The 15105-nt window shown below is 53.1% G+C and overlaps 6 protein-coding genes across 6 annotated transcripts; 3 read left to right on the forward strand and 3 right to left on the reverse strand.

The window, feature by feature from the left end:
- Window positions 1-21: 21 nt before the first annotated feature.
- Window positions 22-1800, reverse strand: RHO25_004724 (uncharacterized protein; the record flags this gene model as incomplete). Its single annotated transcript, XM_023595641.2, has 4 exons — window positions 22-357; window positions 420-1469; window positions 1523-1723; window positions 1792-1800. 4 exons carry the CDS (start codon window positions 1798-1800, stop codon window positions 22-24), a joined length of 1596 nt encoding a protein of 531 aa, XP_023457908.2.
- Window positions 1801-3527: 1727 nt separating this feature from the next.
- On the forward strand, window positions 3528-5203 carry RHO25_004725 (uncharacterized protein; the record flags this gene model as incomplete). The annotated part of the gene is made up of 3 exons (XM_023595642.2): window positions 3528-4040; window positions 4112-5014; window positions 5090-5203. The coding sequence occupies 3 exons, from the start codon at window positions 3528-3530 to the stop codon at window positions 5201-5203; spliced, it is 1530 nt and encodes a 509-aa protein (XP_023457911.2).
- Window positions 5204-7761: 2558 nt separating this feature from the next.
- Window positions 7762-10289, reverse strand: RHO25_004726 (uncharacterized protein; the record flags this gene model as incomplete). The annotated part of the gene is made up of 2 exons (XM_023595643.2): window positions 7762-7869; window positions 7932-10289. 2 exons carry the CDS (start codon window positions 10287-10289, stop codon window positions 7762-7764), a joined length of 2466 nt encoding a protein of 821 aa, XP_023457912.1.
- Window positions 10290-10885: 596 nt separating this feature from the next.
- Window positions 10886-12295, forward strand: RHO25_004727 (uncharacterized protein; the record flags this gene model as incomplete). Its single annotated transcript, XM_023595644.2, has 1 exon — window positions 10886-12295. One exon carries the CDS (start codon window positions 10886-10888, stop codon window positions 12293-12295), a length of 1410 nt encoding a protein of 469 aa, XP_023457064.1.
- Window positions 12296-13790: 1495 nt separating this feature from the next.
- On the forward strand, window positions 13791-14096 carry RHO25_004728 (uncharacterized protein; the record flags this gene model as incomplete). The annotated part of the gene is made up of 1 exon (XM_065602587.1): window positions 13791-14096. The coding sequence occupies one exon, from the start codon at window positions 13791-13793 to the stop codon at window positions 14094-14096; it is 306 nt and encodes a 101-aa protein (XP_065458659.1).
- Window positions 14097-14191: 95 nt separating this feature from the next.
- Window positions 14192-14782, reverse strand: RHO25_004729 (uncharacterized protein; the record flags this gene model as incomplete). Its single annotated transcript, XM_023595645.1, has 1 exon — window positions 14192-14782. The coding sequence occupies one exon, from the start codon at window positions 14780-14782 to the stop codon at window positions 14192-14194; it is 591 nt and encodes a 196-aa protein (XP_023457063.1).
- Between the last annotated feature and the right edge of the window lie 323 nt (window positions 14783-15105).

The following is a 15105-nucleotide window of genomic DNA, read 5'->3' on the forward strand; positions in this document are numbered from 1 at the left end:
CGCCCGTTCTGCTCGGTCCTTTCAATCTTTCTTGGTGGTAGTCAGCCGTTTCCTTTCGTCCTCGTCTTCTTCATCACTATCGTCATCGACAGCGAATATGGTCTCCCCATCTAGCGACTCCCGCGGTAATGTTGCAGGCTTTGTAGGAACGGGCGCTGGCAGCGGTGATTCGTCTCTCCTATTGTTCTGCTGTAGTGAAGAAGCAGCTCTGCTAGGATTGCCGCTTCGAGGAGGAGCGTCGTATGGCTGCGGATTATTGTTGTTCTTGCCGCCGTTGCCCACAGCTTCGAGATCGTCGTCGAGGTCCATGGAATCTCGGATGGAAGCGATTTCGAAGCCGTCATCATCTTGTGCGATCTGCAGAAGAAAGAGGGGTTAGAATTGCTGTCAATGGAGTGTGGTACCAGAGAAGGACATACCTCATCGGACATGGCGAACCTCCGGTTGTTCGCTGTCGGCCTCCACACATATGCGATGAAGACAACATCGCAGAAGTACACCAAATTCAACCAGCCGTCCAAGATAAACCATCTTGATTGCCAATGATTTGGCACAAAGTCAGCATTGCCAGATCCTGCAAAGGTCCAGCTGTTGACGAAAAAGAAGGCAAAGATAACGACGATGCTGGTGAGGATACACCACCACAATTTGCGGTACATGCCGGCCTTGACGTGCTGTTTGCGCTCCACGAGATCCTTCATGGTATAGTTTAAGCTGTTAAGTGTCCAAATGTAGAAGGCTGTGAGTGTACCAGCTAGCGGCAGCACAACGAGGAGGACAAGAGGACCAGCATTTTCTGGAGTCACTGCCAAGGAGGCGATAGCATAGATGACGCCAAAGACGAAGTGCGTGATCGCGAGGGCACGCACATACCACATGGTCTTGCCCAGTTCGTGCTTCACCACGCCGTAGCCCATGCAGACGATGAGCAGAAGAAAGAAGGAGAAGCTGTTCCTGACGGCGCTGAGGACGGATGTGACGATCAGTAGGGCTTTGGACCCAGCGTTCATTCCGTGCCGGTTCTGGTAGTCGTAAAACAGCCAGGTCATGAACATCTCGATGACAAGGAAGACCAGAATCGCTGTTATGTAGTTCTGCACCGCCAAGATATCGCTTCTGTGCATCCAGTACAGGGCGCTCCAACCAAAGGCCAGAAGAGCATAGATGATCATGCTTGCAGCATAAAAGGGCAGCTTTGGCATCTGAGCCGCAGGAAGCTCACCGAACGCATTGCGGAACTCGACGATGCCAGTGTAGTCCGTGGCGCTGTATGCCGCGCTGCTCACGCAGTAATAGCCCGTCTTCTTGACAGGATAGTTGATCGCTCCGGGCTCCTTGAGATGGATGGCCTCGGACCGTATCAGCGAAGACGAGAGTGCAGTAGCATTGGCGGCCAGGATAAATGATCCAATATCGGCTTCCTCGCAGAGTCCAGCATCGCGAGCCGCTTCATCGCACAAGAAGTCATCCTATTCACCATCAGCCCATTATGTCCCCTTCCTGCCTTTTTCTGTGCCCATACCACTGTCTTATCGTTCGGATCGGGCTTTCCGATCAAGGGCCGATCGGCCCATTCAAATATGACCAAACTGACAATCGGGTCCTGCCCTTCTGGAACTTCCGGATGCTCGAACTTGACGAGAATGTAGGGGTCGACGGGGCCGCCCCAGCTCTTGCGCGAGTACATGCCCGAGCAGACCTGCCTGCTATCGTCTTTCTCATTCTGCAGCGCGCCGTCTCAGTATGGTTGTCCGCGCGAGGGAGCGCGCATCATGTCGGATTCGTGCTTACGATGCTCATCTCTGCAGCTCGCACTGCCAGTAGCTGCAAGAGCAGCACTGGCAGCAGCCGCAGCCATGTTCGCATATCTCCACCCGGTGCGCTGCTGCCGAGGTATTCCTGTTGCCGATGCTCGTGGAAGAGGGAAGTAGGGGTAGATGCAATGTTCAGCTGTTCATTGTCTCCCACGCTAGCCTGGAGCACATTCGCCGGACTGCAAGCTGGAGTTGACGTGTCGCGTCGAGTGCTGGGCGTTCGGCGTTCGGCAGCTGTTGGCGCCTAAGGCAGCACACACAGACCAAGGATTTCAACTTCAGTTCACCACTCCTTCTCCTTCACCCACTCTCCCCACCACAACATCCCCGCCGCCAAGCCGCTCTCTGAGGCACTGCTTACGGCTGTGTCGACGGTCGAGATCACTGCCTATGAAAGTCGCTCGTGCGAATGCTGAAAGTCCTATTGTCTCTAGGCAACGCAGCGTGCAGAACTAACTCAATATTCAGCCGCCGCAGCAAGGGTTACATATCAAAGTCAATTCTCAAGAAAAGAGAGTCCAGCTCAGAAGTGTCAGATATCTGCAGCAAGCCAGAGCTGGAAAACCTGGCACATTGTTCGGTCGTAAACGCCACTCGTTCCGTGGGCGATGCCGTCTGCTCAAGATACTGAAACAGATCCACTGAATAAGGCTGCACGACCTGGGTTCATGGCAGCACATCACTTGCTTCGGCACTTGGTCGCGACCCGTCCCAGCGACCGAGAGTGCCTCGATATGTGACGTGGCGAGCACGGAAGCTCGGGACGAGAACAAGCACAACGTGCTCAACGAGGATGAGATTTATATATCGACGGTCCGGTCCAGATCCGTGTAGATGGATTGTTAACTTTCGCTGCTGTTTCAGACCTCTTCGCTGCGGATAAGCAGTTCGACGTCCTATAGGGCTGTGCTGCCAAGCCGGACGAATTCAGTCAATCGGAAACACGGTCCGCCTATTCACACGTGGCAAGCACTTTACGCACTTTATGTCATGCTACGCATTCATTGCACTCGTCTATATATGTGCAACATTCCAAGATCGAGTGGAAATTGCGTGCATGCCGCGCGACCGAAGCATTGCAGTCAGCACATGTCAAAGTCTTGTCAGACCGAAAGCGTCATTCGTAAGCTCTCTCTGGAATTCACTCACTGATGCGATGCAGGGCAACTTGTTTCATCCAGTGCTCGTCTAGCCGTAAGCAGAAACGTGCTCCCTGAGCGGTAATCTTCTAAGCCTCTCTAGCCTGTGGATCGACGTCAAGGCCCCCTGCCAGTCGCCTCGAACTGTTCGAGACGTAGTCTGGCGAGCTGAACCGTGCGTCGAATCTATACTTACAGTCAAAAGCAAAGAAGGTTCTCGGTATACCCGGAGATCATGATCGATGTAAGCGGCGGCGTTGGCATCGTGGCGCCAATGCCGGTCGAACCAGCAAGAATACCTGCTCTCTGCTTACGTCCATTGCGAGACCTAACGTGGGCGGCCATGATGCTAGGACCATCGATACCGTTGGAAAGGAGCAGACGAGAGAAGCCGTGGCAGGGTTGGCAGAAGATACGGGCGTGAAGCCTGGAAATAGCACGTCTCTGGTATGGTAGGCCATCTCCACCGCGAGCCGTTCTCACTCCTTTCTGTTTGATATATATGCAGTATCACTGTACTACTACTGACTCAAGTTCTACTCACTCTACATTCTTATCACCAGCGCTAGCAAAGATGCTGCCACCACCATCATCGACGTACGAGAAGATGGAGGACGACGAGGAGTTCCGCAAGCCATCGCTGTACTCGATGGCCACGTCCGAGTTCAGTAATCAAAGCAGCTTGACAGATGTCTCTCTTCTTCAGAACAAGGCCACCATCAGCGAGGAAGACCTCAAGCTTCAGTATGCCGATCGCATTGCGAAGAAGGAATTCCTCGAATCCTACATGGCGAAATATCCCATGCCAGAGTTGACCGGCCATCTTCCTTGGAAAAAGTTCCGTCATGGATGGTTCACAGCATATCGACGACTATTCACCTTTGTCTTCGTTGTCAATCTGGTTGCCATTCTCCTGCTGGCCGTTTTGCGACCACACACTACCTTCGACACCGCTTCGATTGGCGTTGCAAGCAACATTCTTGCTAGTGTGCTTGTTCGTCATGATAACCTAGCCAACGGGTGGATCAAATTGACGCACACTTTCGGGAAGTGGCCACTCTTCCTGCGCAGAAGAGCTGTGAGGATCGTAAGTCATTGCTTCGCCACACTTGAGTGGGACGATCAGTGATGAGAGCTGACACTTGGGACCACTTTTAGTATAGCCACGGAGGCATCCACAGCGGCTGTGGCGCGAGTGCGACGATGTGGTTCATTTACTTCTCTGTCCTCGTAGTCATACAACCTCTCAAGGACGACCAGAACTTGCTTCGAGTGGCGCTCTTCATAACCACGGGCGTCATCCTCGCATGTCTACTCGCCATCGTTGGCATGTCGCATCCAACCTTCCGAATCAAACACCACAACGTCTGGGAGATGTCGCACCGATACATCGGCTGGTTTGTGACGGCGATGATATGGGTTCTGGTTGTCATTACCTGCGCAGCATCTAGTAAGCCACTGAGTACCGCACTGCTCGAGTCACCGCCGTTCTGGTGTACTTTGATCGTCACCATCCTCCTCATCTACCCTTGGGCTATTATGCGCAAGCGCTCGTTTACGGCAACCCAACTCTCGGATCACGCTCTCAAATGCGACTTCGACTACCGCCTCCCATCAGTCGGTCACTCAATCCGTATCGCCTCCTCGCCAATGGGCGACTACCACACTTTCGCCACTATTCCTCGCGCCGATGGCAAACAAGGCTTCTCTGTCGTCATTTCCAACGCTGGTGACTGGACCAAGAAAATGATCGAGCCGGGCTCACGACAGGATAAGCTGTGGACACGAGGCCGAGTCTTCCTCGGCGTCATGGAAGTCCCCATGCTTTTCAAGCCTCTTGTCATCGCCGCGACGGGCTCAGGCATCTCACCTTGCATGGCCTTTATGAATACGCATCCCAACTGGCCGATCCGCCTCGTATGGAGTACGAGAAATCCGACCGTAACGTATGGCAAAGATGTTATGGATTTGGTGCTACGGGCAGATCCGAATGCCATTATCATCGATACAAAATTGACGGGAAGACCGAACATGAATGCCTTGGTTTATGCGGCAGCGAAGGTAAGTCGCAAAATCTGCGGTTTCTCTACTGACACTTGAGGTTTGAGGCTCCATGCTAACGTATCCTCGTCACAGGAAATTCAAGCGGAAGCTGTGCTACTCGTCTCTACACAACCCGTCACGAAGTCCCTCACATTCGAGATGGAAGCACGAGGTGTCTACGTAATCTCACCAATCTTCGACGCTTGAACGACGACTTCTCGGTAATACGTATATGCAATGTTAGCGCTGGCGTGAGGGAGGATTTTATTCTGGGAATGATATACACATAGAATGAAGCGTATTATCGAAGGACCTGGCGTTGGGGGAATGAATTTATTGATGATATTGGCGTATCTCTGGACGCTTCCTTCGGTATACCAGTAATGGAATTGCACAACACAATTCTTGCTCTCCTCTTTCCGCGTTCAACGCTGTTTGGGCCTTTCTGGCGCTTGACACCGTTTAAGTGAGGTTGGTGAATATCGACTGGGGATATGAACAAGGGCTCGGAAAGCTCAGGCCTTCTTCTTCTTACGCTGCCGCATGTGCCTGGAGTTTCGTACAACCACGCAACTGTGATTTCACAAATCTGCAATTTTCGTTGCACACTACCCTTTCCAACCACACAGGGCCGCGAATTCGGAACAAATAACAAGTGCATCGTCGTAGAACCAACATTCCACTGAGAGCACTCTTCACAGCCACAGCCACATCGCATCTTTCGTATCAAGCAATGGCTAGTGAAAGACCAGGGTCAGGAACCTGGTAGCACAACCTGGCATGCCGATTGTCCCGAGAGGCGCGGTACGGCACGCTCGTAAAGATCCTTTCTTAGTTTTGGAGATCAACGCAATACGAATACACGATAGCCTCACTGAACAAGGGGGTGTGCACCTCACACGCCAAGATTCACAAGACAAGTTTGTTTAGATTTCCTCGTGGAGGCTGCACTATACCACCGTAATCTTTATTGATTATGCAGACGTTCGAAAAGATTTCGCACCAATGTGGAAGGAGATTCATGTGGTCACCGAATGCTCACAGGCATCTTCTCCACGACGCCGATCATCGATGCCTCCTCCGGCTGCGAGACCAGCCCTGTCGTGCTGAGCACGATAGATGTCTCTCATCATTTCCTATCTCACAGTCCAGGGTGTTGACGACCAGTTCCAACAACGGAAGGCGCGGCGAGCGGTGTGAAGACTGCCCTAATAAGACTCTCCTGCTTAGTGTGAGGGATCGCAAGCGCACAGGCTTTCCCAAGACTACCAAGAAAGCTTGGGCCCCATTTTTGAACTGCCGACACACATGCTAGTCAGGGAAAATGCTAGTTCGTGATTGTTATTCTCAGAATTATGCATTGCATTAGCTGAAGATCTTGGGAGAGCTTGATGTCTTGAGTGCCTATTTGGTCGACGATGGACTAGTTGGTTCGCAACGATCGTTGCAGTCCCTCTTTGCACTGGAGCGCTACTGCCAAAGTTTGGGGACTCGACGTGAGGGAGAATGTCGCGTGGACGCAATCAGATTCATGAGTTCTTCGATGGAGACAGTGTCCCCTCGGGGACGAGCACATCCGACCCAGAGCATGTGCGAGTCCGCACCACGCCGAAGATAAAAATGAAACACTCGCAACTCATTTGGATAGCTGAATTTACCAGCAGCCTGGAACGCCATCGCGCTTGCTCGCACCGACCTCGTTTTTGGACCTCCCAGCTCCCCGGAAATTCTCATCGCCAACCTCACGACGAGGCTAGGAGTGCAGCGGATGTGACCTCCAGGTGATCGATCCCCATCACACTTGTTGGTGATTGAGAACGATGTTTCACCTTCTTCCGCAAGTGCTGGGGGCTCGAGGTAATGGCGATCCTCGAGGTTGAAATCAGCTTACATATGAGCTCCTGAGCTCACAACATACCCTACCCCAACACCGCAAAGGATGTCGCGCGGCAGTCCGACCCGGGTTGCACCGCAACAACTTGCTATGGCGGTGCAGCGGACATGCTCTCCTGCGTCGATTCCGCGCACGCGGTGCCCAGGCTTCGCTGCCGATGGGATCAAATTATTTCTCGTGGATGTGCTCAGAACGTGTGTTCCCAAGATGGGTCTCGACGAAGTAGAGGAGGTCTTGAGAGGAGTGACAATGTCTTGGAGAATCCGATCGAACGTGGTTCCACAAGCTCCGCCGCATGTCCCTGGCTTTCCTGCATCTTTTCGCGGGTCGCAATTGCTTCAATCTTTCTATCAGTTCCGGATGCGCACCTCCCTCTCGCCTATCTCCCTCCACTCGGCCGTACAAGCAAGGGGCTCTCTCTCTCTCAACAGCAAGAGCGAAGACTCCATGATATGGCCCCTTCGGACCGTTCCAGAGCTTGTTGCAGACCGTACACCATCTACGCTTCGTACAAAAGCACTGCGGATGGTCCAGAAAGAGCGGGGAGTAAAGCCAAGCGGGAAGCAAGATTGATGGAATACGGTCGATCCGAAGATTGAGAGCCCGATCGGGGGACAGAGCAACCAGATAGAATCCGGTATGTTGGAACCACATCTGAGATTCGTCTCCCAGGGCTGGTGTCAATCAGAATCTCATACCTCGTATAACTCTACACGTTTATATGTCTCCTTCAACAAGTACCATCGTCCCGGTTCCCAGCGTGCGAAGATGAGCAGACGCTGGATCTTCACTGCAGCACGTTGCGCGCCGTATGTACTATGTATACAGCTTCTCGCCAGCGCGATATTACTTTGCCAATGTTCAGCTTCCATCACAAATCACCATGCAACCCCGAAGCCTGCTGTACAAACAAGCTGCTGGTGGAATTATAAATTGGACCATTCTGCTCCTCTCTCCGTTGTTCCAAAATAGCGCGATACTGTATCGAAGTTAGCAATAGCTCAGCAAGATCAGTTGCTCGCAGCAGTGACGTGCACTCACCTTGAAGCCAAAATTTAGACACAATGCAACGATCAACATGATACAAACCACCACTGGTCCCGCCACTGCGTCGAAATCCTTTCCACTCCTCTTCTTAATCAGATCATGCCTCCACATGTAGATTCCGTAGCCCCATGCAGCAGCGAAAACTGCGACCAAGGTATAGACAATGCCCAACGCTTGGCCCGCCTTGTTATTGGGGCCGGCAGCATTGAAGAGTCCGAGGGAAAGAGAAGCGAGGAGGATCGAGACGTGCTGCCATTTGATAAATGTACGTTGGTTCGCGAGCCAGACTTTTGCTTCGACTTTGACAGGTCCTTGATCTTTGATCCAGAAATCAGGTTTCGAGACGCCTGGAGGAAGTTGTTGGGCGCGGCTGCGTTTGGCTTGGGCGTACTTGCTTGTGCTGAAGGTGGGGAAGAGGGATTTGAGTCCGCTGGAGGTGCCGTTCTGGCCGGACGAGCCATTCTGGGTGTTCTGCACATGCGTGCCGGTCTCGTCATCGTCAGGCTCCTCTACCACATCGTCCATTTGAGTAGGTGCTGCGACGGCACGGTTTGCGTCTGGGCTGCCGAGAGTGTTCTGACCGCTCGGCGTGCGCTTCAGAGCTGTCGCAGCGGGAGAACCGACAGGACTAATGACGGCTTGCGACGGAGTGCGTTGATAGGAGGCGCTTCGGTGGGCAGGACTACTGCCGTATTTGGATTTCAGCAAAGAGCCTACTGCGATCTCATCGGCTTGGTCTTTTTGTCGCTTAGCTTGTTCCTCTTCGAAGGCTTGCTGTGGATCACGTCGAATGTCCGTCTCCATTTGACTCAACCAGAATGGGAATGTGTTGACATAGTCTTCAAACAGCGTGCTGACACCGTGAACGAACTTGCTGAAACGAGGTGCTTCCTTTACGAGATGGCTGCTTGTGATGTCTTCAATCCATTCAGCGCTCTTCTTGCCATGCGTGTTACGCAGCTTGACTTCGAGAAGCGCGAAGGGGAAGCGAGTGATCTCGCCTTTTCGGATAGAAGAGAAGGGATACTCGAGCTTCCTATCGTCGATGTCGGTGCGATGCCATGTCTCCGGGTCTCTGCATGGGCGGTCTGTGTCGATAGCGTCCTCGCGGATGAATGCCAGGTCGGTGTCAAGACTGATGCGCACGCGATCATCGCCGGGGATCTGGAATGCTGTACGTGTGTAGTTTGCGCGCACCACTGGCTGGAGGTCGTGCTCTTTGATGAAGTCTTGCACTTCCTCCACAGCTGACTTGAAACTTTGCGCCTCGTTGCTGTCCGGGCCGGCACGGTCTTCCAGTTTCTTGATCTGCTTCTCCATGTGGTACTCGCCGTTGATGAAGGGCTGCACGTATTTGTCCTTTGTCGAGAAACGGGCCTCGGAGCTGCGATCATCTTCGGTCACGGTCTTCTTCTCGATCCAAATTTGAGGTCGGTTGTTCAACTGGCCGTACCATCGCAGACGGAGGGAAGAGCCGGAGTTGTTGTCGACCTTGCTGGAGTACAGATTGAATGCAGAGTTGTCAAAGTAGATGCTGGTGATGGAGGGGTCGGGCTGGCTGCCCTCGGCGACCTTGGAGGTTTGCGGGTTGTAGACCAGCACCGGCAAGCGGCGGAGGATCATGGTCTTGACCTCCAGCAGGTTGTCGGGATGCACCCAGAACTTCTGGCTGATGTACTCCTCCTGGCCCTCTTGGTCTTCGCCGGCCTTGTTGGTCTGATCAGCGCCTTCCAGCTTGTTGCGTACAAAGCTGTACATGGCACTCAGGCGGAACAGCAAGGGGCCATAGTCTTCCTTGTTGAAGGGCAAGGCAGCCAGCCGCACCTGCAACAGTGGACGCACACGGTATGAGCCACCTCGTTTCCGATCGTGCTTCTTAGCGGCTTTCAGGAAACCAGTGTAGTTGATCCGACTGTACTTTTCGAGCTCGTTGGTCTCTTTCGTGATGTGATCCAGCTCTTTCAGCACCTCCTGCAGCATGTTCTTCTGCTCCTCCTCACTCGGCACCGGTTTCTTGCCATTGCCCTCGCCGTTGCCCTCTCCAGAAGAGGCCTCTCCCTGTTCTGCTGCAGCAATGGCATCGAGTTTGGATTCGCATTTTGCCGTCCGGTCCCGCAGCTTCTCGACGGTGTCCCGGTGGAACTTGTGGACCTTCTCCAACTGCACATTCACCAGTTCGTCGACGAACTTGCTCTCGTCGTCGTCGGTCCACTTGTCGGGCTGTGACTCGGTGGTGGGTGAGTTGGGAGCACTCTCGTCATCGCGGAGCAGCTTCTTGAGCTTGGCGTAGTCGATGTACTGGTCCTTCCACTCGGGATAGCGAGCTATCTCCAGCGTCCTGCCGAAGCGCATGGTGGGCGAGGTCTAGTCGAGTGCTGGGGGAACAGTGCAGCGCATGTCCGTCGACCAGGAAGCTACAGGCAATGGCAGACAAGCTTTGCACCTGCTCGTCCACTCTTTGCATCTGGCCCAAACAGTGGAAGAAGGTTTTGGTTGCCCCACGCGAATGAAGCACTGCCGCCAATAACGACCATGCCATCCGCAACGTGCTCGCGCGGTCAGTTCAATCAAGTTTCAACGCCGAATTGATGGAGGAGTCGCCAATTCTACCGTCATACATCCTCGACCATGTTCCAGTAACATGAAACTCTCACGCTGTCCAGACAACATCGCTCAACAAGCACTGTACCAAATGGTGTTCGCTGTGCAATTGCGGACGCTTCATTGAGATGGGTGATCATCGCAATCCTATCTGACTGGCTGCCCTGATCTCTCAATTACTCGACCCGAGGATCGCATCAGTAATAAGCTGAGTCTCGAAGGGTTTCTTCGAGACTACCACGCTCTCACACTCGTCCCCTACAACAACGCTCATTTCTTGTCGCGCATAGACATAGACTGCTGATGCTTTACTTCCCGTGCCATACAATATAGACCACCACACGACCATGGCAGGCCTCGCGTCGGCCAACGCGACACCTCCGCTGCAGTTGATTCCCCATCTCCAGACGATTCTCAAGGACTTGACCGATGCGCCCTATCCGACCCTCGAGTCTCCCGACAAGGTCAAGAGAGCTTCCGTGGCTTTGGTGATCCGCGTACAGCCTTCGTACAACCACTGGCCCGAGGTTGAGTCAGAAGCGAAGAAGGACCTCAACGCCTTCTTCGAGCAAGAGTGGACACAACATGGAGAGCCTGAGGTGCTGTTCATCAAGCGCGCTTCACGTAAGGGTGATCGATGGACTTCGCATATCGCCCTTCCAGGAGGAAAGCGCGATCCAACAGATGCCGATGACCAAGCAGCCGCTATTCGGGAAGCATGGGAAGAAGTTGGACTAGATCTGAACAAATACGCTGTCTCGTGTGGTAATCTTCCGCAACGACTTGTCACCACACACTGGGGCAAGAAGCCATTGCTTGTGCTCTGCCCATATGTCTTCCTTTTGACGACCCACGCCATTCCACCTCTGAAGCTACAACCTAGCGAGGTCGCCAGCACGCACTGGGTTCCTTTGCGGAGCCTCCTCAGTCCCGAGCAACGCACGATTGCCTTTGAGGATGTGTCATCGCGTCTTGCGAACCAGGAAACGGGTGTCAAGAGGTGGATGTTGGCCACAATCCTTGGACGCATGATATTTGCTGCCATCAATTTGGAGCCCACAGAATCCCTTCACAGTGTGGAATCTCCCAGCTCGGATGTGACTCTGCAAGATAATCGTTATGCTCAGCTCACCACGAAGGACAAACTGAGTCTCTTCGTAAACCGCATATGGCGAGCAGATATCTTCAATCAATTCCCGGTACCCAAGAAAGAAGGTCCTTTACTACTTTGGGGTTTAACACTGGGTGTCATACAGGACTTTCTCGATTTGATGCCACCGCACAATGCTCTTACTCTCTGGACATATCCAACCTTCACGCCCCTCGATGTGCGACTATGGGTCTGGCTGCTGACCTATCGCTTTAAGAATCGCAAGCGAGTTGAACTTCAATCGGGATCAGAATTTCGAGACATTCGTCCTTCTTTTGGCGGTGCTTCCGAGACTGGAGTGCAAAATGCAAATCGGTCCGTGGGCGCTCCAAATTCATCCAGCGAAGCGCCTTTTGAAACAGGGTTCCATGGCTTAGGAACCGGATCTGGTGTCGGCGAGGTTCGATCAAAGAAAGCTGCTGTCGCGACCATGCTTGAAGGGTGCGTCAACACTCTCGTCAGGTATTCTCTGCCCGAGATTGCTGACCGCGCCAGATATTACGATATTGTTCGCCGAGCCGTGGCAGTCGCTCTAGTGGGAAGAGCGACTGTTGTAACTGTCCTCCTTGTGTTATTGTGGAGGAAGTGGAAGGCTAAGCGGTTCTGAAGCCAAGACCAGCACTGCTCAATGAAGCGCTTGCAAAGTACTATGGCGTCCTCGCGTATGCTCACCCCAACTGTGAAGCCGGAATTGTCTCTCCGGCCACAAGGCTGAGCCCATATTAAGAGCTTGCCTGGGCCCGAAGACGACAAAACACCGGAGTCCATCATGGAATGAGTACTTTCAGCAGAAACTCAGTAACAAAAGGGCTACCTAGGCAACCAGGGTCAATGCTCGACAGACAAAAGGTTTCCCTATCATCGTATCTTTCAAACAGGCAGGAGAGGTGTTTCTGGCGAGCAGGGAAGGAACAAGTGTGGCTTCCTCGGCTGTGAGCAACGCAGCAGATTTTACAGAATGCGGAATGACGGAGGACACTTCAGGAGAGTGAAGCAAGTGAATGAAGATGCGCTAACGAGCGAGCGTCGATATGAACTTGTAGTAGATGGTGGAAGGCGGTGGCACCGGGGGTGCCGAAGACCATCTAACGCTGATCAATACCTCAGCGAGAGGCCCCAGATCCCAGATACTTATAGAAGAGTGCATGGCGAGCCTCTAGTAGCTGTGAATTCCGCAAGTGATGCGATATATAGGTAAACCAAACACTTCCTGATCCGCATCAGAGCCACCGCGTTCCAAAGTACCAGTATCTCAAGCATCCCGAACCAACTGACACTAACCTCGCTCTCACACACCGCTTCCACCCGCTTAATCACAGAAATGTATCCCTTCTCAAACGGCCAGCGGCTGCGAGGCTATCTTCCAGGCAGCGACGATCACATGTATATGCCTTACATGTATCGCCCTGGCTCGCCAACTTCTGACCATCTTCAATATGGATATGAGTGGACTGGTCGGCCGTATTATGATCTTCCGGGTATGGAAGATCGTGGATTAGGTTTGCAGAATCAGTTATGGCAGCAGCAGGCTGAGCAGGGCCAGGATTGGCTTATTGGACAAGGAAATAGGTTTGCTTGGGATATGTTGGGTTCGAATTTGGGGTGGTGGAGTTGAGGGGAGTTTGATTGAGATGCGGGAATAAGTTGAGGTAGGAGGTAATTTCTCTAGCAACCGCCTGCGGAATTATTTCATTGCGTTATTTTTCCATCTTCGATGCCTCAAGAGCCTTCTACTGTGCCAACTTCTGAGCATACTGCCGCCGTGTTACTTCTTATCGCAGCCAGTACTTGGTAAATCCCAAAGATATATCGTTTGCCACTTGGGCGCCGTCATGCGGCTGTGGTGGCGTTGAAGAAGACCGAACATTCGCAGGTCTTGTACTGAGAGCCCCAATTCGCATGGAAGGGTGAGTGTAATGCTGTTCGTATTTGTGAATGCTGTAACTCCTGCAACATATAATTCCGGTCGAATGCGTCCTCTGCTTCTTCCATCAGCCCCCTCATATCCAAGACTGCCGGTTCCTGAGCATCAGCTCCAAACTCAGAGCACACTAACCTGGGATCCACTCACTGAAATCGCAGCCTCTTCAAGTAGCCGAAAAATGTATCCCTGGACAAACCCATACGCGGGTGGCCCACGCCTCCAAGGCTTCCTTGACGGCAGCGACGAACGCTTTTACTCGCCTTACCTGTATCGCCCGGGCTCACCAACCTCGGATAGTCTCCAATACGGTATTGACTGGACTGGCGGGCAATTCTGGGACCCTGAGGGCATGCAGGCAAGGGGCATTGGTATGCAGAGTAATTTGTGGCAGCAGCAGGCGACGCAGGGTTCGGAGTGGCTTGAAGATCAACGCGATTGGTTTGTTTGGAGCATGCTGGAGTCGGGCAATGGATGGCTTGGTTAAGCTGGGTTGATTGATGCTGACTGTAGTGATGTTCGCCTGATATGTCTGTAGCTGAGAAACACGTAGCCACGGTCATTTGCATGTTGTGCTTGTGATCAAAGCCAGTATTCGGCATATGTTGAAGATGCTTCGCTTGGCACGTCGGCTCCTTCGAAATCAAGGTCAGTCTCAAAGTGCACTATCGCCTCGTCGACGCCAGCGTCCAGCCTCATTGCACAAGCGGCATCGGCCAGCTGACGGAGGGTAATACCTCGCTGGCTGCGATAATACCGGTACTCGCCCATGCTACTGCTGCCAAAGACCTTTGAACAGCCTGACCAAGCTCTCATACTTCGAGTCTCTGGTCGACATGCATAGAAATTCTTCCAAGATGCTGCAGCGGTCCAGTCGAATTTGCCTGCGGCTCGCAAAACAAAACGACAGACCACATAGCCGCCAAGTGGTCTCCTGCCAGCCCAGATATCGACTTCTTTCGGCAGGAGGGGATGACGTGCGTAATCTACAGTCCTAAGTTGCCGCGAGAATGGTAGACAGAATCGGAGAGCGATCTGCTCAGATGTATCGACGACCTTCATGAAATTCTGCCCGACAGCTCGCAGCCGGACCAAGTCTTTGAGAGGCAGATCTACGATGATCATTTCGAGCAGCTCGTAGATGCCGGCGACTCTGGCTCCAGGTTCTTGCATGACGACGTGTCCGACTCGGACCAAGAGCGGTGATCAGCCTGCAGCGAATATGCAGTGCAGCTTCCTCTCGAGGGCTTCCTTGTCCACCTCGAGCCAGGACTCGCAGTGCATAGTACTGGCCTGGAACACGCACGTCAAGCACGGCCTTGTCTCTAGGGTGGAGGTGTCGCGGCCCTCTTCGACATGAGACCGCTACTCGATATTCCAATGATGAAGTCGTCAGCGATGAGGTCGCGGAGGAACAGATGCTCCATGTCTTGGCATCCCACACAATGCGCCACTAGCGCGACGCAGGACGTCACGCGAAACCGCGTTCGACACGG

This window comes from Cercospora beticola, chromosome 3 (assembly GCF_033473495.1).
Source record: "Cercospora beticola chromosome 3, complete sequence".
Classification (NCBI taxonomy): Eukaryota; Fungi; Ascomycota; class Dothideomycetes; order Mycosphaerellales; family Mycosphaerellaceae; genus Cercospora; species Cercospora beticola.